This window comes from Mobula hypostoma, chromosome 4, assembly GCF_963921235.1.
Source record: "Mobula hypostoma chromosome 4, sMobHyp1.1, whole genome shotgun sequence".
NCBI lineage: Eukaryota > Metazoa > Chordata > Chondrichthyes > Myliobatiformes > Myliobatidae > Mobula > Mobula hypostoma.
Genome location: NC_086100.1, coordinates 84,678,039 through 84,702,771, shown reverse-complemented (window position 1 = coordinate 84,702,771; position 24,733 = coordinate 84,678,039). Strand labels below are relative to the sequence as shown.

General features: G+C 44.1%; 1 protein-coding gene across 1 annotated transcript in view; it reads right to left on the bottom strand.

Annotated features, from left to right (window-relative positions):
* Positions 1–11,413: 11,413 nt before the first annotated feature.
* The window catches only part of LOC134345437 (serotransferrin-B-like), a 46,624-nt gene continuing 33,304 nt past the window's right edge, over positions 11,414–24,733 (bottom strand). Inside the window, exons 7-10 of the mRNA XM_063046081.1 lie at positions 19,420–19,484; positions 14,478–14,662; positions 12,808–13,000; positions 11,414–11,650 (exon numbers count right to left, since the gene is read on the bottom strand). Of these exons, the coding sequence (XP_062902151.1) occupies positions 11,619–11,650; positions 12,808–13,000; positions 14,478–14,662; positions 19,420–19,484 (475 nt within the window). The 3' untranslated portion in view covers positions 11,414–11,618. The remainder of the gene's footprint in view (positions 11,651–12,807; positions 13,001–14,477; positions 14,663–19,419; positions 19,485–24,733) is intronic.

The following is a 24,733-nucleotide window of genomic DNA, read 5'->3' as shown; positions in this document are numbered from 1 at the left end:
CTATAAATATCTGGTAAAGACCTTCTGTTACAAATCAAAATCTTACCAATTATGTCTAGGGACAGGAGGATATAAAAGAGGATTTCAGAGAAAGGCGAGAGGTCCGCTGTACTTGCAGGGTGCTTGCTGACAAACAAAGCGCAAGAGCAGGGAGAAGCACCAGCCACCATACATAAACTAATTCAATCTCTTGAGCTGTGTGACTTCCTAATCATTTCTCTTGCAATCTAGCGAAGGATAAATTTTCTCCTTTGTAGCACAAAGGTGTCAAAACAATGTGCTGGTGCTAATTGCCTAAGATGAAGCAGAGAGTGAGCTGTGTCCTTTAATTGGTTTTCCACAGTTAGATAACATGGTATTAAAAGAGATTTACTTTTTCTACCTCTCACCTCCCAGCTTCTTGTCCATCCACCCATCCCCCACACACCTGGCTTCATCTATCACGTTTTAACTTGTCATCCTTTCCTTATTCTGTTGTTTTCCCCCTTTCCAGTCCTGAAGAAGGGTCTTGGCCTGAATCATCGATGGTTTGTTCATTTCCATAGATGCTGCCTGACCTGCTGAATTCCTCCAGCATTTAGTGTGTGTTGCTCCAGATTTCCAGCATCTACAAAATCTCTTAAGTTTATGATTTGCTGCTGCACTGCGAAGTCTCTTTGAAGGATGTCTACCCTGAAGAAGATTAAATCTTCTCTTTGACAGAAATTCAGTGAAACCTTCTCTCACTGCTCCCCCTCTGTGATCTCTGGTGCCCTTTGACTCTTCGAGCATGTGCTCACCCAAACTTGCTACCACAGCCACATATCCTTCCTGGGAACGTGTCCTCACATCCATGTTGTTCCACATGGCTTCCAGCTCTGTATTCAGGTCTCCCAGTGTGAACCCATCGAGGATCCCAGGTACCTGCATTCAATTGACTGCTTTTCCCGTCGCTTCTCCCTCTGAATTCTGCAAGTCACACTCTCCACCTTGTGAAGATACCCGCAGGCCCTGTCTCGGTCTCTTGCACAGTTCTGGGCCTCATTCCCCACTGCCTCTCATAGACCTCTCTGGCATTTCATTCTCCACCAGATCCACATCTTCAATCACCAGCTCTTCTCCTTCCTCATGTCTAGGAAGGATCAGAAGATTTCCCTTCTCCGGGCTGTGGTCCTTTCCACTTCCTGCCTGGACCTCAGTCTATCAGTCAACTCCAGACAGCAGATCCCACGGTCTCCAACTCCAGCCCAGACTGTAGATCCCACTTCACCAACTGCGGTTCCAATAAATTTGGGCACCTTCGGTCCATGTATTACCTGGCCTCTAGCTCCAGCTCCAGCCCTGAAACCGGCTCCCTCCGCCTGCAGTTTGAGACCTATCTTCCTGCCACTGGGTCTTGCTTTCCCCTTCTCCCACTACGCCCCAACCTCGGGTCTCTCAGGTTCCTTCACCACTTGGGTCCTTGGGTCCATCTTCCTCCTATTCTATCTTCCTTAACCACCCAATTGTCCCCTCTCCTCTGACACCACTTCCCCCTCTGATTCCTGTTCTATTCCCTACTGCATCTCTCCATTCCCTCTGACTGTCCCCTCTCTGAAGCAGAGTGTTCGATTCTCAATAAGGGCCATATCTTTGTCCCCCCGTCCCACTTCGCCCACACCTCAGTGAGCCCCATGCTTGCCATGACGCTAAAATCCTCTTCTGTCTCCAAGTCCATTTTCTTGGCATGGATTTCCCACTCTGTACCGATGACCCCCTCCTCCCTTCTCCAACCCTCCTCCTCTTTCTGAATCTCTGCTTGTTCTGGATCTTTTCATCCCTAACTGGCAACGAGAAATCAACCACCTTGATTTCAGCACCCCTTTCTCCTCTTCGAACCTTAAACCCTTTGATAACACTGCCCTCTATTCTTTCTGCAGCAATCCCAACCTCACTGTCAAACCTGCAGGAAAAGGGAGTGCTGTTGTAATGTGGCAGACTGACCTCTACCTTGCTGAATACCAGCAACTTTCAGTCACATCCTCTTACCCCTTGAAACGGATCCCACTCAGGATCATCAGGGTCCCACACCATCACCAGCCTCATCAGTACTGGAGATCTCCCAGCCAATGCCACCAACTTCATAGTTCCCTTACCCTGTACTGCTTGTTTCACAAACCTGACTGTCTGGCTAGGCCCATTGTCTCTGCCTGCTCCTGGCCTAATGAACTCGTGCTCACATTTTTTAAAGTTAAAGTCTGTCCCGAGCCTTGTGGTCCATCAGGCCAGCGCTTATGCTGGTTTCTGTGGAGTGAAGCGACTGAGAGTACAAGACATCCCCCCCACCCCGCCCCCCCCAGATAGGACGCCAGTCTATCTTGAGGTTAACCCCCAGCATTTGCCGGTACCCATTTTCAGCTGGGTGGACTGGAGCAGTGTGTGGTTAAGTGCCCTGCTCAAAGACACAACACGCTGCCTTGGCTGAGACTCGAACCCATGACCTTCAGATCGTGAGCCCAACGCCGTAACCACTTGGCCACATGCCACACACCCGTGTTCACATACCTCAACTCGATTCTTTCCCCCCTGGCTCAGTCCCTTCCCACCTACATCCATGACACATCATACGCTCTCGATCTCCTCAACAACTTTCAATGCCCTGACCCTAATCATCTTATTTTCATCATAGATGTCACTATACACTACTATCCCCCATGAAGAAGGCCTTAAAGCTCTCTCCTTCTTTCAAAAAAAAAAGACACGACCAGTTCCTCTCCACCACCACACTCCTCTGTCTGGCAGAACTGGTCCTCACCCTCAACAATTTCTATTTCACTGGGAGATTTCTGAGGAGATTTTCAAGTAGAAGCACTATGTTTCAGGATGTCCCTGGTACGGAGGTCAGTATGGTTACAACATTGGCATCTGCCAATACTGAAAATTGCCCAGGTAGGTCCCATTCATAAAAAGTAGAACAAATCCAATCTGATTAAATACCCTTTGTTAACTTACTCTCAATCAACTTCAAAGTATGGAAGCTGCTGCCATCGTTACTGCTATCAAATTAAGCTTACCAATAACTTTATAAAGATCCTGATGCTAGTACAGTTACAACACTGGCATCTACTTCCCTCAAAGAATACTGTTGGTGATTGTCACAGGTTGATCACCTTAGCCCAGGATATCACTGCAGATGTTCCTCAGATGGGATCCTGGACCTACATCTGTTTCATTGATGACCTTCCTTCTATCAGAAGATCAGGAAGGGGTGGTGGGGACATTCACTGAAGCTTGCACAGTGTTCAGTTCTGTTTGCAACCCTTCAGAAAATGAAGCAGCCTATGCTTTCAGACAGGAAGTCCTAAACAGCATTCAGGCATGGGCTGATGTGTGCTAGATTACCATGCTGAATGATGCTTGTAGTTGGGAGCTAAATGTCCAAGGTTACAGGTTGTATTGGAGGGATAGGAAGGTAAGCAGAGAGGGTGACACGGCTCTACTGGTAAAGAATGGCATCAAATCAGTAGAAGGATTTGACATAGGATCAGAAGATGTTGAATCCTTGTGGGTTTAACTGCAAGGGAGTTAAGAAACTGCAAGGGTCAACGGATATTGATGGCAGTTATACACAAGCCTCCAAACAGTAGCTGGGATGTGTACTACAGATTACAATGGGAAATAGAAAAGGTATGTCAAAAGGGCAATGTTATGATAGTCATGGGAGATTTTAGCATGCAGGTCAATTGGGAAAATCAGGTTGGTAAAGGATCTCAAGAGAGTGAGTTTGTTGAATGCCGAAGAGAGGTCAGACATTTTAACATTTTAGAGCAATTTGTCATTGAGCCTACTACGGGAATAATTGTACTCGATTGGGTGTTACTTAATGAACCGGGGGTGATTAGGGAGCTTATGGTAAAGGAAACCTTAAGCGACAATGGTCAGATTACGATTGAGTTCAACTTGAAATTTGATAGGGAGAAAGTAAAGTCTGACTTAGCAGTATTTCAGTGGAGTAAAGGAAATTACTCAACAGGGATGCCCTCTTAGCCCTTTATTATTTCACTTGGCCTTAGAACCCCTTGCTATTGCTCTTAGAGATTCTAACACTGTTCAGGGTATTAAGAGAGGGGACAAAATACACAAGGTTTCGTTATATGCAGATGACCTGTTAGTTTATATTTCAGATCCTAGGAAATGTATTCCTTCTATGTTATCAATATTTTCTGAATTCAGTAGTTTTTCTGGGTATAAATTAAATTTGCATAAAAGTGAGTTATTTCCTATTAATAATTACCCAGATCCAAATCATCAAGTACCTTTTAGTATTGCTAAAAATTACTTTACCTATCTTGGTATTAAAATCACTAAAAATTTTAAGGATCTCTATACGTACAATTGTTTCCATTAATTGGCTACACCAAACAAATGCTTTTTAAATGGTCGCCTATGATATTATCATTAATATGTCAAATTAATGCTATTAAAATTATAGTTTTACCAAAATTTTTATATATATTTCAGGCAATTCCTTCCTTTGTTCTTAAAAAGTTCTTTGACAGAATAGATTCTATAATCTTATTTTATATTTGGAACAATAATAATCCTAGATTGAGTAAACCCTTATTGCAGAAAAAGGATGGTGGTATGGCTTTGCCAAATTTTAGAATGTACTATTGGGCAATTAATATTCGATATATTACTTTTTGGATTCACTATTCAGATATACACGAATGTTCTTCATGGTTGGATTTGGAGGTAAACTCGGTGAAAGGATTCTCTTTGGCCTCTTTACTGGGAGCTCCTCTTCCTTTTTGGTTTTCTAAGATTAGTAGACAAGATCTTAATCCCATTATTAAACATACATTAAGAATTTGATTTCAGTTTCAATTTTTTTTTAAACCATCAATTTTGGATGACGCCTTTTTAATTTGGAAAACCAAGGGAATAATAGGAATAATAACTTTTGCAGATTTGTTTTTAGGGGACTGTTTACGGTCTTTTTCTCAGTTAGTGGATAAATATGATTTAGCTAATGTACACTTTTTTAGATATTTACCGATTAGGAATTTTTTACGTGGTTGTGGTTTGTTGCCAAATTACCCTTCTGCTTATCCACCTAATATGACAGACACTCTCTTTCAGTTTAAACCATTTCAAAAAGGGTTGATGGCTATAATCTATAAGTGGTTATTGAACTCACGAATGATATCTAATGATAAAATTGAACGCGCTTGGGAATTGGAATTTCAAGAATCATTTTCAGATAATCAATGGAGTAAAATTTTTCATTTGGTTAATAACTCATCTATTTCTGCCCGTCATTCCTTGATACAGTTCAAGGTAGTGCATCGGGTCCATATGTCAAAGGATAAACTAGCACATATTTTCTCCAATATCAATCCTATTTGTGACAGATGTAATATTGAGCTGGCTACTTCAACTCAGGGGTATTGGTCTTGTATAAAGCAGGATAACTTTCGGAGAGAAGTTTTTAAAATATTATCCAAAGTTTTGGATCTGGATCTACAACCTAATTTGCTTACAGCAATTTTTGGGATTATCCCATCGGAAGCAGGAAATATTCCTGTTTCCGCTCAACGCATGATAGCCTTTTTGACCTTACTGGCTAGGAGAGCCATTTTATTGAAGTGGAAGGATTCTAATCCACCTACGGTCTTTTATTGGCTCTCCTGCATTATGTCCTGTTTAAGTTTAGAAAAAATAAAAAGTTGGACATTTGATACACCCTTTAAATTTGAGCAAATCTGGCGACCTTTTATCCAATGTTTTCATTTAATTTGATTTACTACTCTTTCAATCTTTTTTTTTGAAGTTTTAGATTTGATCAGAAAGTTGTTTTTTCTTTTGTTTTGGTCGTATCCTCAGAATGGACTGCCCAGTCTCTTTTTTTTTGGAGAGGAGGAGGAGATAGCAGCACGCCGTGCGCGCACATCTCTCCGGTGAAGATGATATCGTATCCATTAAATAGGGGCCGTGGACAATTCTGATTTGATGGAGACAGACGTGAAAGCACAGAGGAACATCTGGAGAAATTTCTGAAACGCAGGTTCGCTGCTGCTGTTACTGGGAGATCGAAAATCTTCCGGCTGCTGGTGACCAAGATTGAGGTCGAATCATTCGGATAGAGATGGTGCTCGGTACTTGGTGTCGGAGAGCTGATCGGAGGCTCAAAGTTTTCGGACAACTCAGAGTCAGACTGTGGTCGGGCATGACATGGAGAGTTTTCTTCCTTCTCTGGTCTGCATGAGATGTGGGACATTTGAGAGACTTTGAATTTTTTACTGTGCCATGGACTGCTCTTCATTAAGTTATGGTATTGTTGCACTGTTGTAACTATATGTTATAATTATGTGGTTTTGTTAGTTTTTTCAGTCTTGGTCTGTCCTGTGTTTTGTGATATCACACCGGAGGAAATATTGTATCATTTCTTAATGCATGCATTACTAAATGACAATAAAAGAGGACTGCGTGTCTTCATAATCTAAATCTAAAATATAGTGTAGTGGGTTTTTTTTCTCTTCATTTAAAACTCAATGTTTTTTCTTTTCTCTTCATAAGCTGATAAGAGGAGAATTACTATTTTCATTTTTTTATTATGTATTTTATACTAGTTTAATAATATCTATGATTTTGACAATGTCTATCTTAATCTCAGTTTATATTGTCACTGATATATATATTTGAGATAATTCTCCTCTTGATTGTATTGATGCTCCTTTTAAATCAATAAAAAGATTAATAAAGAAAGAAGGAAAAGAAATTCCAATGGCAGGAGAGAGGAGTTGACCAAAGTAAATTAGAAAGAGATGCTGGCAGGGGTAATAGTAGAGCAGCACTCACTTGATGTTCTGGGAAAAATAAAGGAGGTGCAGGATAGATATATCCCAAAAACAAAGAAATACTCAATGTTAAATAGCACAACCATGGCTGACAAGGGAAGCCAAAGCTAAAAAAAAAGCAAAAAAGAGGACATACAACTGAGCAAAAATTAGGAAGAAGATAGAGGATTGGGAAGCTTTTAAAAACCTACAGAAAACAATGAAAAGAATTAATTGTTGGAGACAATCGTTAAGGATGAGGTTATGGAGTACTTGGTGACACAGGACAAGATAGGACAAGGTCAGCATGGCTTCCTTATGGGAAAATCTAGCCTGATGAACCTGTTGGAATTGTTTGAGGAGATTGGAGGAAGAATTCAGGGTAACAAGAGCCAGAGAAGTGCTACAGTATAGGGAATCAAGTGACCCGAAGATGGCTAGAGCAGGGATCCAAGTAAGTACTGGCAGGAAGTGGAGGGCAGAGGAAGCTGTTCAGGAGGCAGAGGCGAGGCTGTGTCACAGGAGGCTGGTGGGAGTGGTCACACAAGGCCGAGCTGGGCTAGGATCCTTTACAACTCCCCAAATGGACACCAGAGGGAAGGAAAGAGGTCATCTGGTTCAGGAGGAGGTGAGAGCAGTAGTGGAGGAGATGAGAGCATGCAAGGCGGTGGGAATGAAGCAACAGGGAGCTTGGACAAGATGGGAGAATGCGGTTGAGAGGAAAGTGACCTGGGCTGATCTTTGGAAAGCCGAACCGCACCGCAATCAATTTCTCATCCAGGCAGTGTGCGATGTGCTTCCAAGCTCATCAAACCTGCACACATAGGGCAAGGGAGAGTCATCGGCGTGCCCACTGTGCTCCAAGAGGAACCCTGGAGCACATCTTCAGCGGCTGTGCAAGGGCACTTGGTGAGGGACGGTACAGGTGGAGGCATGATCAGGTCCTGAAGACCATCGCTGAAGCCGTCAGCACAGGAGTTGAGTGGGCGAAGCGGTCCCGACCCTCCAAGCAGACCATTGCCTTTGTCAGAGCTGGGGAATAGCCGATATCTGCCAAAAGGACATCTGCAGGCATTCTGACCTCTGCAAGGGACTGGCAGCTGTTGGTGGACCTCGAAGGGCAGCTGAAGTTCCCCAACCATATCGCAGCCACCACCCTGCGACCAGACATTGTCCTAGTGTCTGAGTCGACTAAGCAAGTGGTGCTGCTGGAGCTGACAGTCCCATGGAAGATAGCTTGGAGGAGGCCTTTGAGAGGTGTGACGAAGAATACACATAAAATTAAGATGTTTGCTGGCCTGGGTTAGCATCAGTGGCATCAGCAGTTGGTCTGCCACCTGTCCTCAGGGGAAGGAGAGATAAGGAACAATGAAGCAGCATCTGGAGATGTGTAATGAAGGGACGGGAGAGAGAGCTGTCTGGAGTGGCTCCCCCTTTGAACCCTGAACTGTTTGAAGTGATGGACAGGCGATACCCCAGCAGGGGGATGAAAAGGGACAGGTTCGCTAAGGCACACACACGACACCCGAGGTAACGAGACCCTGGAAGCAGTGCGCCTCTCACGAGTCGGTGGGAAGTATCGGACCTTAAACGCACAGGGTGGAAAGGTACGATCAGCGGGAACCCGGTGTGGGTCCACCCTCGCTTGGATGCCAGGTTCACTGCAGAGGATCAACCGCATCTGGAGGAGGGGTCACAGTCGGTGACCTCAGGTGACATCACAAAGGACCCGCCCGGAAGCTGCTTGTGAGCAATATCGCCGGTCTGTGAGTGGAAGCCGTTCTGAATGAGCAGTTGTTCCCATTTTCTCTCTCCCTCCCCCAACGTTGTCCATCGCCATGGCAACGATTACTGCAAACTGAACTAAATTGGACTGAACTTTGTGTCACTTTGAAATTGGTCATTTACTCCTAGACAACGATAGAGATTGATTGATGCTGTTATCTTAATTCTGTGCACATGTGTGTTTATCATTGCTGAACTGTTGCATTTATTATCCTTTCGATTACTGTGTTGTTTGTTTCTTTAATAAAACTTTCTTAGTTCTAGTAATCCAGACTCCAACTGAGTGATCCATTTCTGCTGGTTTGGCAACCCAGTTACGGGGTACGTAACAAAGGAAGCTCTCCAAGTACGCAGGACTGGTCAGCAACTGTCAGCAGGCTGGATGGAGAGCGAGGTGTCTCACAGTGGAGGTTGGTTGTAGGGGATTCATAGCCCGTTCTTTAGTTAGGGCCTGCAGCATTTTGGGCATCGAGGGAGAGAGGAAGAGGAGAGCCATCCACAGTACCACCGATGCGGCAGAGAGGGCCTCACGATGGCTGTGGCTCAAAAGAGGGGAGCCATGGAGTCATAAGTAGCTAGCCATCTGGACACAAGCTGGGGTCTGATCAGCCCCGGCTGGGTCACCTGGAGGAGGTTGTATGATGTTGAAAGACCTGAAACACCCGATGATTCCAGGAACATCACTGAAGATGTGTCCAGAAGCATCAATACATGTATGTACACAGAAAGTAGGGTAGATAAAGGGGATACTGTGGTTGTTGTGTGGACTTTCAGAAGGCCTTTGTCAAGGTGTCACACATGAGGCTGCTTACCATGGTATTACAGGAAAGCTACTGGCATGTTTAGAGCATTGGTTGATTGGAAAGGGGCAACGAGTGGGAATAAAAGCATCCCTTACTGGTTGGCTGCCAGTGATTAGTGGTGTTCAGCAGGGGTTAGTGATGAAACCGCTTCTTTTAATGCTGTATATCAATGATTTAGATGATGGAATACATAGCTTTGTTGCCAAGTTTGCAGATGATATGAAGATTAGTGGAGGGGCAAGTAGAGTTGAGGAAACAGGAACGCTGCAGAAGAATTTAGACAGATTAGGAGAATGAGCAAGAAAGTGGCAAATGAAATACAATGTTGGAAAATGCATGGTCATGCACTTTAGTAGAAGAAATAATTGTGCAGACTATTTTCTAAATGGGAGAAAATCCCAAAATCTGAGATGCAAAAGGAAAGCGGAGCTTAGGAGGGTTAATGGCACCTAACAGCGACTCCTTTGCTGGCATCTTCAGAAACAGCTCTATTTCTATCTTTAATATCTCTATTTTTCCCTTTCAGGGTTCTTTTGAAGACCCTGACCTGGAGTTACATGCTGACCATGGTTCTTTGCAGGAATGGGACCCGATCTCGGGGTTTCACAACTGGCCGGTGGGGGGAGGGAGGATTGTTGCTTGCTGTCGCTTACGCACGGGAGGGAGAGAAGCTGGGGTTGGGACTTTGAGGTTGTATCATTAAACTGTCCATTCTTTGGGGGCACTCCTCTGTTTTTGTGGATGGTTGTGAGGAAAAAGCATTTCAGGATGTACATTGTATACATTTCTCTGATATTAGGTGTACCTTTGAAACCTTTGACTTGAGAGTCCTTGTGCAGAACACCCTAAAGGTTAACTTGCGAGTTGAGTGGGTGGTGAGGAAGGCAAATGCAAGGTTAGCATTCCTTTCAAGAGGTCTAGAATATAAGAGCAGGGATGCAATGTTGAGGTTTTATAAGGCACTGGTGAGGCCTCACCTTGAGTAGTGTGAACAGTTTTGGGCTTGTTATCTAAAAAAAGATATGCTGGCATTAGAGAGGGTTCAGAGGAAGTTCACAAGGATGATTCCAGGAATGAAAGGGTTATCATAATGTTTGATGGCTCTGGGCCTGTACTCGCTGGAATTTAGAAAGATGAGGGGGCATCTCATTGAAACATTTCGAATGTTGAAAGACCTAGACAGAGTAGATGTGGCAAAGATGTTTCCCATGGTGGGGGAGTCTAGAACAAGAGGGCACAACCTCAGGATAGGGGCATCCATTTAAAACAGAGTTGCGGAGAATTTTCTTTAGCCAGAGGGTGGTGAATTTGTGGAATTTGTTACCACAGGTAGCGGTGGAGGCCAGGTCATTGAGTGTACTTAAGGCAGAGCTTGATAGGTTCTTGATTGGACATGGCATCAGAAGTTACACGGAGAAGGCCGGGCTGAGGAGAGGGAAAAAAGATGAGTCATGATTGGATGGTGGAGCAGGCTTGATGGGCCAAATAGCCTCATTCTGCTCCTACGCTTATGTTCTTATGGAGTCATCTCTTCAAGTGGGCTTTGCTGGTTCTGTACTAGAGCAGAGAGAACTACCGGAATGGACTTTATCAGAACAGATAGAAGGAGAATCCATTATATTCATCCAGCACTAGAATGTATCAACATTTTCCTTCCACCTCAGGCCATTTGCTGTATACAGACCATGCCCAGGTTACAAACACATAACTTAGGGACATCTGTAAAGATGAGCAAGTTCATATAATATTGAATTCATAAATCCAATGTACATACACACATTCATTATCATTACTCTGAATACCAGAGCTAGTTTCCTCTCTCTTGCTCATATTTTTATAATTGTTCTTGTAAGTGTCATGTGCTTTTGATGTCATTTGTTAATATGTTGTGGAACTACGTTTACAATGTTGAGTGTTTATTAATTTTCTGACGTATGGACATCTGTAAAAGTGGAAACTGTTTGTTACCTGAAGATGGCCTGTATGCTCCTACAATTGTTGATCTTCACAGCCACACACTTAAAAGAATGAGATTACTAATGGAGTTTATTTATTGTTACAGAGACAGAATGAGATCATGCTACATTGTACTAATGGACTTTAAAACAAAATAACCAATTCAGCTGGAAATCGGGTGGACATTGATGTGCTGCAAATGGAGAACATTAGCCCACCTTCCAGGAGCCAGTGGGTCTCAAACAGGGAACTCAGTGAGGTTTCACCATGGGCCTAGTTACTGCTGAAAACAAGAAGCAGCAGGACCATCTGCAAAGACAGAGATTACAAAAAGTCATCAACTACTGGTGTGTTGCACGTCCGACTGTTCACTTACAGTAATGTAGGAAGAGTGGATATAATTCAGCCCACGTGCTAGTTCCACCAGGCTTTTAGGTCAGGGATGTTCTCTAACCCAACTTCACTTGTCATTCTCTGTCCCATATGTCTTCAAATCTTGCCTTAAGAAATCATAGGTCTTATCATCCTTGCATCAAACCATGTTGAGGATAAGGTTCTATAGTTCATTATATGTGGAAATATTTCCTAACCTTCTGAAAGATGGTTATATTTTGTCTATGTCCCACCAACACCATCTCCCCCAGCTACTAATCCTTCCCACCACCAGCAACCAAACTTCCCTGGGTTGTAGCCTCACCGAGCCATAAAAATTGATACTTTCCCCCTACTCATTCAATGCCCCTTATTTCCTCAGTAACTCCAATTAAATCATCCTTAAATTTATAAATTCCAAGTAATAAAACATAGGTAGTGTAATCTCATTTTATCATTTAAACTTTGAGGTCCATATTGCTCTCTAGTAATTCTACACCGAACTGCCCATTTATCCTTCTCAATGTGTGGAGCCTAGAAGCATTAACACAACTCTAGTTAGACTCCACCCTGCTCAGTACATAATGTGGTATTACTTTTTCTATTCTGATCCTTCAGTATAAATTTCAGAATTCTGCAAATCATTTATGATTATTTTCTGTCCCCATACATTTAATTAAAAGATCTTCAGATTGTCGACAATATCTGCTTTCACTCTATGGATAGCTCAGTGGCCAAGATTCTTGCTCTGGCTATCTCTTCCTGTACCTTCAACCATTCTGTCCCCTCTGTCCAAGTTAAAGTCTTCCATCTGATCATTTCTTATCCACTATTCTCTGGCTTAGCGACCATTTTCGTCATCAGCACCTGTGATGCGTATATTGCAACATGATTGGTGTGATTTAACTACAAACTCGATTTGTTCATTTCTGTGACATCCCTCTCATTCACTTTTTTTTCATGATGATACTACTCCAATGAGCAGAGCAGAAAGAATAGCGTGTCTCTTTCCCAGGACTCAGGTATTTAACACTTTCAAGACATGGGTATTACTTTGTACAGCCTTTTGCAATGAAGTGAAGCAGTAAAGTTACCTGGTGGGACGCAGCTGTGGAGGCCTTCCATTGCTTTGACATATCCTTCACCCAAGAATTCTCTGTAACTTGTGGTTAACACTTCAACCAGACACTGGGTGCTGGATGCAAACAGAATACCCCAGGAGTACAAATTGTTTGTACTAAACATCGAGAACCTCTCTTTCTCTGTCCCATTGCGGCCGTATTTCTTCTGTAATGAGTGGTGACATAGTTAACGCCTGTAGAAGATACACTGGCGTACACAAATTACTCACCGGAATGCATGGAGGCATTGACATTGTGATGCCCTGGTTCACATCTTTACTGTTTTGCTGTAGGTATTTCATTTAGCAGCTCTGTAAGAGCTGTTTGTTCTGCTTTCAGACTGTTTGGGTTATTGTTGAAGATAAGAGATGATGTCGAATGTGTGCCATCCAATTAGCGGGAAGTTTTCTTGATGAGAGACAATAAGGTTGGGCTTGGGCTTTTGTTTGAGGGGAGATGAAGAGGAAAGACACTGGGGAGAACCAGTCATAATGTACAATCCTGTGGGAGACCCGTTTGTTTGAGATGGATTGCGAGTGACGTTCGGAAGGTGGTGTGTGCTTTCACATTGACCTAGGGCCCAGCGCATGAGTGACAGAGAAGTTCAAGATGAGCTCTAACTTGTGCACATTTGACTGTTTAATTAGAATGGGCCCTTTTCTTTTTTGTTATTCCTTACTCACCCTTTAGTTAAGATTCATAAATATAATTCCTTTAATTGTATGCAGTGTGCTGTCTGTTATTTCTTGGCACTAATTTGTAACAGGGTAGGAAATGACACAGCATCCACACAGACTGAGGTCTCGGATGGGATCAAGTGTGCTTCAGTCTCTAGAGTTTGGTGGGGCCAGGGGTTGTCTTCCCTAGACTTATGCAGACAAGGAAACCGGGGTGGTTTCAGCACTGAACTAACCATGAGAGTCCATATCATTCACTATTCTCAGATTCTTTGCAATGATTTGATCCTCCCTCTATAACTTTCTGCTTGCTGGTGTGTCCCTTTCCTGAAGATTATTTGCGGCTGGCAGATGGGACATTTATCCGAACAGTGTTTAGCCAAAATAAGCTCCACTTGTTGAGGATTGTTAAAGGCTAGCTGTGGCACAGTTAGATAGAGACAGAGTTCCCTTTGCACTGTCAGATCAAACGCTGCAGAGACTTGTTACACAGTGGTGCAGTTGGTCGAGCTGAATCCTCAAAGCTCTGGTGACCCATCTTTGATACTGAACTCTGGTCTGTATAGAATTTGCAGATTTCCCCTCTGTCCGTGTGGCTCTCCTCTGGGTGCTCCGGTTTCTTCCCTCATCCCAAAGGTGTGAGATTTAATAGGATAATTGGCCACTAAAAATTGCCACTGGTGTGTAGGTGAGTGGTAAAATCTGGGTGGGGGGATTGGGAAGAGCTCCTTGGGAATGTGACCCATTAATAAAAAGTGTGATTACTGTTCAATTATTGTAATTGCATACATGATGGTTGGTGCAAATCCAATGGGCTGCGTTACTATGGCTTCCACTGGGCATGGGTCAAACCCAAAGTCCTGAAATACAGATGATTGGACCCCAAATTGTGCTCTAAACACTTGCGATGTACAAAGACAGGCTTGAGAGGCTCATGTTGAGTGCAACTGAAATAGAAGTACTCACTTGCTCCTCTTTTAAAAAACTCAAGACTCGATCCCTCATATCTCTTCGGGATACAACAGTTTGAGCAGGTACTCGAGCCAGGTGACATGTCTTGTAATCTGTCACAGCAGCCTGGGAGCCATTTAGGCACAGAAGCCTGTAATCACTGGACTTGAGACCTTCAGCCCAATCCTCCTGCAAATTACCTTGAAAGTAAAACATAGATCCATTACAATATACAAAGAAGGGGTACATATTCTAAAAAACACCAAAACAATCGGCCTTCTTGCTATCCAGGTTTGATTACCTCCCTTTAGGAGAAGATGCAGCTGATGTCTCTGACAAACTATCACCAATATATCACCTGAGCAGCCAACATACTTGACCACTGTTAGTTAAAGTGTTACACCACCATCAAAAACGCTTATCATTCTATCCCACACCCGCACTTTGTCAAGTCCGATCACTTGGCTGTACTTCTACTCCCAGCATACAGGCAGAGACTACATACCGCAGCACCAGTGGTGAGGACCATGATGGTATTGTCAAGGGAGGTGAAGAAGTGTCTACAGGACTGCTTTGAATCGGGAGACTGGACAATATTCAGGGGTTCATCTTCGAATTGGAATGAATATGCCATGGTCATCACCAACTTCCTTGTGGATGAGTGTGTACCTTCGAGAACAAACCGGGCACAGCCAAACCAAATGCAGTGGGTGAAGCAGGAGATTTGCAGTCTGCTGAGGGCTAGATCTGTGACATTCAAGACCAGTGATCCAGAACGATACAGGAATTCCAGATACAACCAATGGGAGGCTATGTTAAGAGTGGGAAAACAATTCCAATTGAAGTTAGAGACGAAATCGGTTGCAGGCCAGCTCTGGCAGGGTTGGCAGGGCATTGCTTCCTACGAGACACAACCGAACATCGTGAATGGCTGCAATGCTTCACTTCCAGATGATCATGCTTTCAAAGGGAGAATAAAACCACAGCAATGAGGATACCTGTGGTTTCCAGTGACCCTGTGATCTCTGTCTCAGAGGCTAATGCCAGAACATCTTTCAGGAGGGTGAATCCTTGCAATGCATCAGGTCCCAATGGTATACCTGGTAGGGCACTGAAAACCTGCACCAACCAGCTGGCGAGAGTCAATCGCTCATTGCTGCAGTTAGAGGTTCCCACCTGCTTCAAATGGCAACAATTATACCACTGCCTGCGAAGAGCAGAGAGATCTGTCTCATCGACTAGTGCCTAATAGCACTCACATTTACTGTGATGAAGTGCTTTGAGAGGTTGGTCTTGGCCAGAATCAACTCCTACCTGAGCAAAGACCTGGACATGCTGCAATTTGCCTGGGCCTCCGAATCTCCCTCTCCAACTGGTTCTTTCACTTCCTCACCAGGAGACCACAGCCAGTGCAGGTTGGAAACAACATCTCCTCCTCACTGCCAGTCACCACTGATGCACCCCAAAGATCCATGCCTAGCCCACTGGTTTACCTTCTCTAAAGCCATGACTGTGTGGCAAGGCACAGCTCAAACCACCATCTATAAATTTGCCGATCACAACAGTAACTGTTGTTGTCAGAAGTTAAAAAAATAAATACCATTTTTTGAATTTCACGCAATCTGCCATGCTAGCACTCGCTGTGGTGGTTAGTGACCAAGCAGTGCCATTAGCAAACTCATTCGGGGTCCCTCAGCCCAGTATGGCAGTGCACAGTAGGACCATATTTGTTCTTAGTTATTAACGTGAGATAAGGGAGGCCGTTGATAATTAGTGAGGGCTATATTGCACAGAGGGGAGGATGGTAGGTTGATAATTAGTGAACGCTGTATTGTATGGAGGGAAAGACGGTAGGCTGATGGTGAGTGCTGTATTACACCATGGGAAGGATGTTAGGCTGATAATTGGTGAGCAGTGCATTGCATGCAGGGGAAGACAGTAGGCTGATAACTGTAGAGTACTGTATTGCACGGGGGGAAGATGGTAGGCTGATAACTGAAGAGTGCTGTATTACATGGAGAGGAGGACACTAGGCTAATGAGGAACATCAAGTGCATTTTCCAAGCATTGAACAGACTCGCCCAACTTGGTCTGTGTCATCAGCCTCTCCCTCCCAAATTACCTCCCCCAACTTCCCCTTGCATGCTGCTGACTGACTTATGGGAGTGAACAAACTCCACTGGAGTAATAGAAAGTTAGAGGGAACTTTTCATTCTAAAGATGGTCCACAGTGGCAATTTTTGAAGAGAAGGTGTGACATGGAAGATGAAGTTTCTAGGTCTAGGCCTATGGACAATTCTGATAAGGTTAATGATGAAGAATTACAATCCTCTGAGTCATTTCACAGCCCTAGTGCAACAACAGACACAAAAAAGTCTGTTATTTTACAAAACTATAAAAGTTTATTTACACAACAAATACACAAAGTATAAGCATTAAGTCTGAACAAGACAGTGAATAAATTCAAATTAGAATATGCTTACTACTATAAACCAGTCAATTCCCTGGAGGGCCACACTGCTCCAGGAAATCCCCTACAATACCACATGCTCCCTGTCTGAGGACAGCCAGGCACAAACGTATCCTTGGAAGAGGAGCAGGCAGGCAGTCAGCCCTGGCAGAGCCTTTGACTTTCTGCCACCGAGACCTGTGCCAGGCCCAGGGGCAAGCCCACCAGTGGATCTTCCTCGTTTCCCGTCCCCTTCTGTACTGGGTGCCCACACATGAGGAGCGCGGAGCTGAAGTGCAGCCAGAACCTGAGCAGCCCCTTCAGATACTCAAACAGGGTCTGCAACCTCTCCCACTCCACATCAGCGTGGTACACTGACTCCTTCCGGCCACAGAATGGACAGCTGGATGGGGTGTCAGTGAACTTGTTGCAAGGGACTGCCCTATGCGACATCTTCCAGCCCAAGTCCCCTATATACAGGAGAAAGACCCGTGCATGAAGAGATTTCCACTGGGGACCTCCTCCACTGCCAGATGGTAAAACAGATCACCAAGATGAGCCTGATTAGTAGACGACGGCAAGGAAGTGAAAGGTGTGCAAGAGCAGCTCGTGCAGGAACTGCTTTGGAGTGGCACGGAAGGGCACGGTGGGCATCCCCGTGAGATGGCTCATGTAGTGCAGGACCCTCTCCCACGTGGTATCCCGAGGCCTGGGTCCGATGAGCAATTCCTGCCAATCACCCCGAGCCTCTCCACTTACCCGAGCCCTCTCGACATCCACCATGATAGGACGGGGTCCAGTCCCCCTCACAGCTAGAGGACCATCCCCCACCAGAGCACGCATACCCTGTCTGGATGAGACTAGACTCCATACCCTCAACAGCTCTCGGTAAAAGCGAGGCAGTTCCCGCAAAGTGGTGCGACTGATGCTGCCTGCTGGAAGCCGTGTGCCCTCCTGCAGGCGGTGTCCCCGGCAGAGTAAGTGTGTTGCCAATGCATGCAATCTCAGAGGGTGGTCAGTATACAGGTATCTCTGCAGGGTCCTGAGGCAAAGAGCCGCCAGCTGGGTGCGCACACACACCAATGACTCTGTGTTCGCCCTTCGCGATTCGAAGACTCCAGTGGGAAAATACTTACAAATATAGCAATGGCTCCAGCAAAATTGAAAAAGATACTTAAAGGTGCTGATTATTTTAAACAACCATTGGAATCTCAAAACAAACAGATTAAAACTTTTGAAGATAAAGTCACAGTCAGTAAAAGGGTTCAAGAAGCAAATTTCTGACTAGAGATGTCAAACTGTTACAGTGACTTGTACCTTTACTTAGTGGGTGCTCACTGGAGCACCACTTATTCACATTTCTATTTGCTCTGCTTGAGTCTGTCTGTCTTACTGCTTCTGTCCCTTCACTGACAGTCCATTAAGTTATGGTGGCAGCCCACAGTGCTTGTTTCTTTATGTCAGAGCATGGGCTTGGGACAGGAGAATGGTGAGGGTGGGGGCGGGGAGGAGTAAATCTCAGAAAAGGAGCCAATTATCATGGAAGGTGTTGGCGGCTGAGAGATGATTGGGGTGGGAGAGATCAGAAGGGCAAGAAGAAAGATGGGGAGTTAGTGACGAACAGGTAGAGAGTTGTTCAGCTGGGTGCAAAAGGAGGATTAATGGAGAAGGGTCTGAGGGCTTTAGGTTTGAGGCAGCTGAAACTACCAAGGATCTGATAAGGATACAGGAGCTTAGCATAAAGAAGAATCATAGGTCTTGGTAAGTTCTTTGATTCAGGTATGGATGGGCTTTTAATTAATATTAACATACTTTAACCCTCTGGTTAACACTTGTGTGTATAGGCAAAGAATCATCTATAAGCTATATATACTCATTGTGACAAGTGACCTGAGTTATATTGCAATGTGGAAGGCCATTCACTCTGTGCTGTTCATGACAAGGCCATCAGAAACCTAACTAAGGCCTACAAAAACATACCATGTATCCACAATGGAACTAGTTGCAACTCACAAAATATCCTTTCATAGACCAACTGAAATACTACATATATGATAGAGTTGTTAAGTAACAGAGTTTTAAGGGACATGGAATAAAGGCATAGTGGATGGTTGAGCCAGTTTGAGGGGTTGAAGGCCTACTTCATGCTCCAATCATCTACAACAAAAAAGCAAGCAAATCCAGTAGAAGATTAGAGCATTATATCACCATGTGGATGTTCCTCTCTACGCCTTGTGGCACATCAGGCAGCAACCTTGCCATTTTTTTTAGCATTTGTCTGAATTATAATGAGGCCAAATTGCTAGCTGGACACTGAACCCAGCACAGGTTGAAAGCGTACAAAGAGCCATCTGAATTTGAACCTGGGGCCATTTGCCTCAAAGTCTCGTGCGGATGCCACTACACCACCAGGCGGCATATCCGTATTTAATCAATTTCTCAGCCCTTCCATCACGAGTTAGACCATCACTGAGAACACTAACAATTCAGGCAGAAACTCACACATACCATCAGTGTTCTCAAAGACAGTTGTATCTTTGATGAAAGTGACATCACCCTTCTCAGTCAGGCATCTGAAAGAAATTCAAGCAAGTAATTAAATTAAATAATTAAACCTCTGCTTGTTGACATGTTTATCTTACCGGATTTGTAAGAGGAAGAAGTTTAAAATCACACAGTGGATTTTTAAGATGTAAACTTGTGTCACCTGATATGAGCCTAATGGATGGTTTAATTCACCAATGTCCAATGAGGAAGGAAATCCATGTCTTTACTCAATGTGTCAAAAAATGATTACTGTCCGATATCAATCCCTCAGCATTGGCTCAGAGTGGACTTTTCTCCAGCTTAGTATCCAATCATTGTGAAATTCAGGAACATTCAGTCATTATTTCAAAGTGCATATTTTTTGATCAATTTTGTCGAGAAATTTCCCTGCTCTTATCAGCTCTGGTACACTTTATATTATTGTGTCAAATAGTCAATATTCCTTCATCGGGATTCCTACACATTGGATTAGGAAAGAGTCCTGTCCAGATAGTGGAAACTCTTTTCCCCTTAGACCTCACTTATCTGTTCAATTAATTTTGCAGCACTTAAAATTATCCATTGTTATTATTAAATGATATTTTTCCCAGTCTGCATTTTTCTGTCAGTATTTTCCCTCCACCAATGATCTTTTATTTCTTTCACACAGAGTCTATTGCCTTACTGGTTTGCAAAATAACTTTCCTGCTAACCCAACTCTTGTTTTTCTTTTGCATCGCTTACATTTTGTACCCTGCAATCTTCAATTTCTGGCTTTCCTTGAAGTGTACGAGAATGAGAGTTGACATCATAGAAGTTTATAAAATCATAAATTCGACAGTCATAGTCTTTTCCCCAGAATTGCGGAGTCCAAAACTAGAGGGCACAGGCATAAGAGGAGAGGCATTTGAAAGGGACCTGAGAAAGAACTTCTTTATGTAAAGGGTAGTGGTTACCTGGAATGAGCTGCCAGAGGAAGTGGTCGTGATGGGTACTATTTCACCATTTAAGACACATTTGGATAGGAGGCATGGAAGAGAAGTGCTTGGAGGGTTCTGGGCCAAACACAGACACATGGAACTATCAGGGAAGATAGCATGGCTGGCATGGACCAGTTGGGCTGAAGGGCCTGTTTCCTTGCTGTATTTCTCTATAACTATATGACTGTATATTTTCTGCTGCCTTATATTGACATATCTACAATGATTATGGCTTTCAGCTCATTTTTTTTTATTGCAGACACAGTTTTACTCAGTTTTGGGAGCCGTTCCCTCCATTTCCTTTTGGTAATCTTTTTACATGCCTGCTCTAACGCTCTCTGGTCATTTATATTTTTCCTTGTATAATCTGCTCAAGCTCTCCCCTGTTTCTTTCACATTTATGGTTGTAAATGATGATTTCCCACTTACCCACTGTTTCTATTCCTACCAACAATCTTATTAGTTTAAAACCTGTCCCATCTCTTTACTCTTTCCGCTAGGACATTTATCTCATTTCATCTTCAATTGCAGCCTCCCCCAGATGGTTGACTCCTATTTGTTCCAACGCTACGTTAAGGAACTCCCTTTTGCCATGACAGATCAAAAGCCACATACCATTGCCCTTTCACTTTCAATGGTAGTTTGCAGGTGTTTCATGAAATGAATACTTAACCTAAGTGCTGTTGCCTCAGAATGAGGGGATCAGCTGTGCAGGAGAAAGACCTTCGCCCAGAGAGTCGAGAATCTGGAGTTCTCCATCCTAGATGATTAGTAGTGCTCACTAATCAGGATTGGGATTATGAGAGTTTTTTGGGCGACCTTGGAATTAATGGAAACTCCAGGAAGCTGGAATTGATGTAGAAGATCTTCTACTGTGTAATGGTCGTGAACCCAAGTGCAGAGTAAAGTCTAGCATTTACTCAGACTCAAAATAAACAAGACGACACAAATGAAATTCAAAGGTGAAATCTCAAACAGTCATACCAGAAATTGAACTCTTACAATAGAGCACAGAGTGCTCAGCACAAGGCCTTTAAGTACAGACTTTCCATGAAGAAGTGTGGCTGGCAATAACTGGCAGTCTGAGTCTTAAAGGGAGAGCAGCAGCTAACTATATTCTAGGGAATTGGAGCACCAAAACTTGGATGCCTGCCACTGTTCAGTCAGGACCATGACAGACTCCCACCCAACCACAGCCAGCTCCTTTTGGTCCAAGATGATCAGGCTGGTGCTGGTGAAAGTCTTATATCAAGGTAGGGACCGTGATGTCCAACGAAGGAATCCAACATCTTTCCTCTGGGTCATATCCCTCCTAATCCATGAGGTAATTGTCTTTTGCTTCAAACAATGCATGTCCAAAAGACACCGGACTGTGTAGGTGGGTTGTTCCTCAGCAATTTGGGGAGGTGGAGGAGTTTTTGGGAACAGGAGCCAAAGGACTGGCATGTGAGGGTTTGAGGCAGAATACGTGAATACATGGTGAATCCTCGTGGTGCCCATGACTTGTAGATGATAGGTAACTGTGTTGAAGTGTCACAGGATTTTGAATGGACTGATGTATCAAGAGGCCAATTTTCTGGACTCAACTTACATGAAGTGATCTCTAGCTGAGCGCCAGACCCACTAACTGGAAAGAAGTGCTGGTCCCTGTCTTCCCTGGTGGTTGGCCTGGTCTTATTGTTGCTGAGAATTAACCAATAATGCCACTCTCATCTTCTACTCATTTTTGGTGACATCTCTGGACCAGTGGGTCTGCTGATAAAACCCAACCTCTGCTTTTTGTTCTGGGAACAGTGGAGGATGGTACCCAAATTGGCATTTGAAAGGACGCATCCTGATAGACGAATGCTGAAGTGTGTTGTGCACAAGTTCCATTCAGATCAGGCTGTCACTCCAGGCGGTAGAGTTCCCTGAGGTCAGACGTCTCTCAAGGTCCTGGTTCACCCTCTCTATTTGCCCATTGCTCTGTGGATGGAACACAGATAACAGACTGGCAAAGGTCCCAGTGAGCCCTCAAAAGGCCTTCCAAAGCCTAGAGGCAACCTGGGGACTGCATTGGAGATAAGGTCCTGGAGGAAACTGTGAATCCTGAAGAAGTACTCTAAGATAAGGAGGCTTCAGCTCGAAAGAGACAGTGTCTCCGGGTAAGTTTCTGTTAAGTTTCCCTTTTTTTCTCTTACTGGTACCTAGTGCAGTAAATAGCAGTTGTGTGTTCTTCATGCTGAATGTTGGAGTCCTGAGAGACACAGAGTCTCCGGGGGAACTACATCTGCGTGAAGTGCATCGGCTGCAGCTCCTTGAAGACCGTGTTAGGGATCTGGAGCAGCAATTGGATGACTTTTGGTTTGCACAGGAGAGTGAGGAGATAATCAGAGTTACAGGGAAGTTGTCACCCCAAAGTTGCAAGCGGTGGGCAGCTGAGTGACTGCCAGGAGAAATGGAAATGTGAGTAGGCAGTCAGCACAGAGCATTCTCCTCAATAATAAGTATACCATTTTGGATACTGTTGAGGGGGATCGCCACCCAGGGGAATGCCACGGAGACAGGGTTACTGGAACTCAGCATGGGTCCGTGGTGCAGAAGGGAAAGAGGGAGAAGAGGGGAATGGTAGTGATAGGGGACTCAGTCGGGGAAACAGACAAGAGATTCTGTGGATGTGAATGGGACACCCGGATGGCACGTTTCCTCCCAGGTACCAAGGTCACGGGTCACAGCATTTTTGAGGGGCGGGGGAATGCAGCCCAATGTCTTGGTACATATTGGCATGAATGACATAGGAACGAGAAGCAAAGAGGTCCTGAAAAGAGTATTTAGAGAGTTAGGTAGAAAACTGAGAAACAGGACCTCCAGGGTAGTAATTTATGGATTGCTACCTATGCCATGCACCAGTGAGGGTAGAAACAGGATGACCTGTGCTGAGAAACTGGTGCAGGGGCAGGGCTTCAGGTTCTTGGATCACTAGGATCTCTTCTGGTGGAGGTATGACCTGTACAAAAGTGACCGGTTGCACCTGAACCTGAGGGGAACCAATATTCTCACGGGTAGGTTTGGTGGAGCTGTTGGGGAAGGTTTCAACTAATTTGGCAGCGGGGTGGGAACTGGAATGAAGGGACTCAGGATAGGATAGATTGTAAAAAAGCAAAGACCAGCATGCATTTGGGTTGTCAGGAAGGGCAGGCAGATGACAGGACAAAATTGCAGCCAGCAGGGTAAGTATCAGTGCATTGGGGATACAGAATCAAAGAGGGTAGCAAATACAACTGTTATATCTCATTGCACGGAGTATAAGAAATAAGATCCTGTGGCACTATTACAGATGGTTGGGTATGATGTTGTGGCCATTACTGAGTAGTAGCTGAAGGTTGGTTGTAGTTGGGAGCTAAATGTCCAAGATTACACATTATATTGGAAAGATAGGAAGGTAAGCAGAGGGGGTGGCATGGCTCTGCTGGTAAAGAATGGCGTCAAATCATTAGAAAGATGTGACATAGGATCAAAAGATGTTGAAATCTTGTGGGTTGAGTCAAGAAGCTGCAAGGGTAAAAGGACCTGATGGCAGTTATATACAGGCCTCCCAGTAGTAGCTGGGATGTGGACTGCAGGTTACAACGGAAACAGAAAAGGCGTGTCAAAAGGGCAATGTTATGATAGTCATGGGAGATTCCAACATGCAAGTCGATTGGGAAAATCAGGCTCGTAATGGATCTCAAGAGAGAGAGTTTGTTGAATGCCTATGAGATGGCTTCTTAGAGCAATTTGTTGTTGAGCCTATTGGATTGGGTGCTATGTAATGACCCGGAGCTGAATAGTGAGCTTAAGGTAACAGAACTCTTAGGAGCCAGTGATCACAATCTGACTGAGTTCAACTCGAAATCTGATAGGCAGAAAGTAAAGTCTGATGCAGCAGTATTTCAGTGGAGTAAAGGAAATTACAGTGGTATGAGAGAGGAGTTGGCCGAAGTAAATTGGAAGGAGATGGTGGCACGAATGACAGCAAAGCAGCAAATGATGTGAGCTTCTAGGAAAAATGAGGAAGGTGCAGGATAAATATACTCCAAAAATGAAGAAGTACTCAAATGGCAAAATAGTACAACTGTGGCCGACAAGGGAAGTCAAAGCTAATGTAAAAGCAAAAGAGAGGGCATCCAACAAAGAAAAAAATAGGTGGAAGATAGAGGATTGGGAAGCTTTTAAAAATTCACAGAGAACTATAAGAATCATTAGGAGGGAAAAGATGAAGTATGAAAGCAAGCTAGCAAACAACATCAAAGTGGGTAGTAAAAGCTTTTAGTAAAAGTATGTAAAGAATAAAAGAG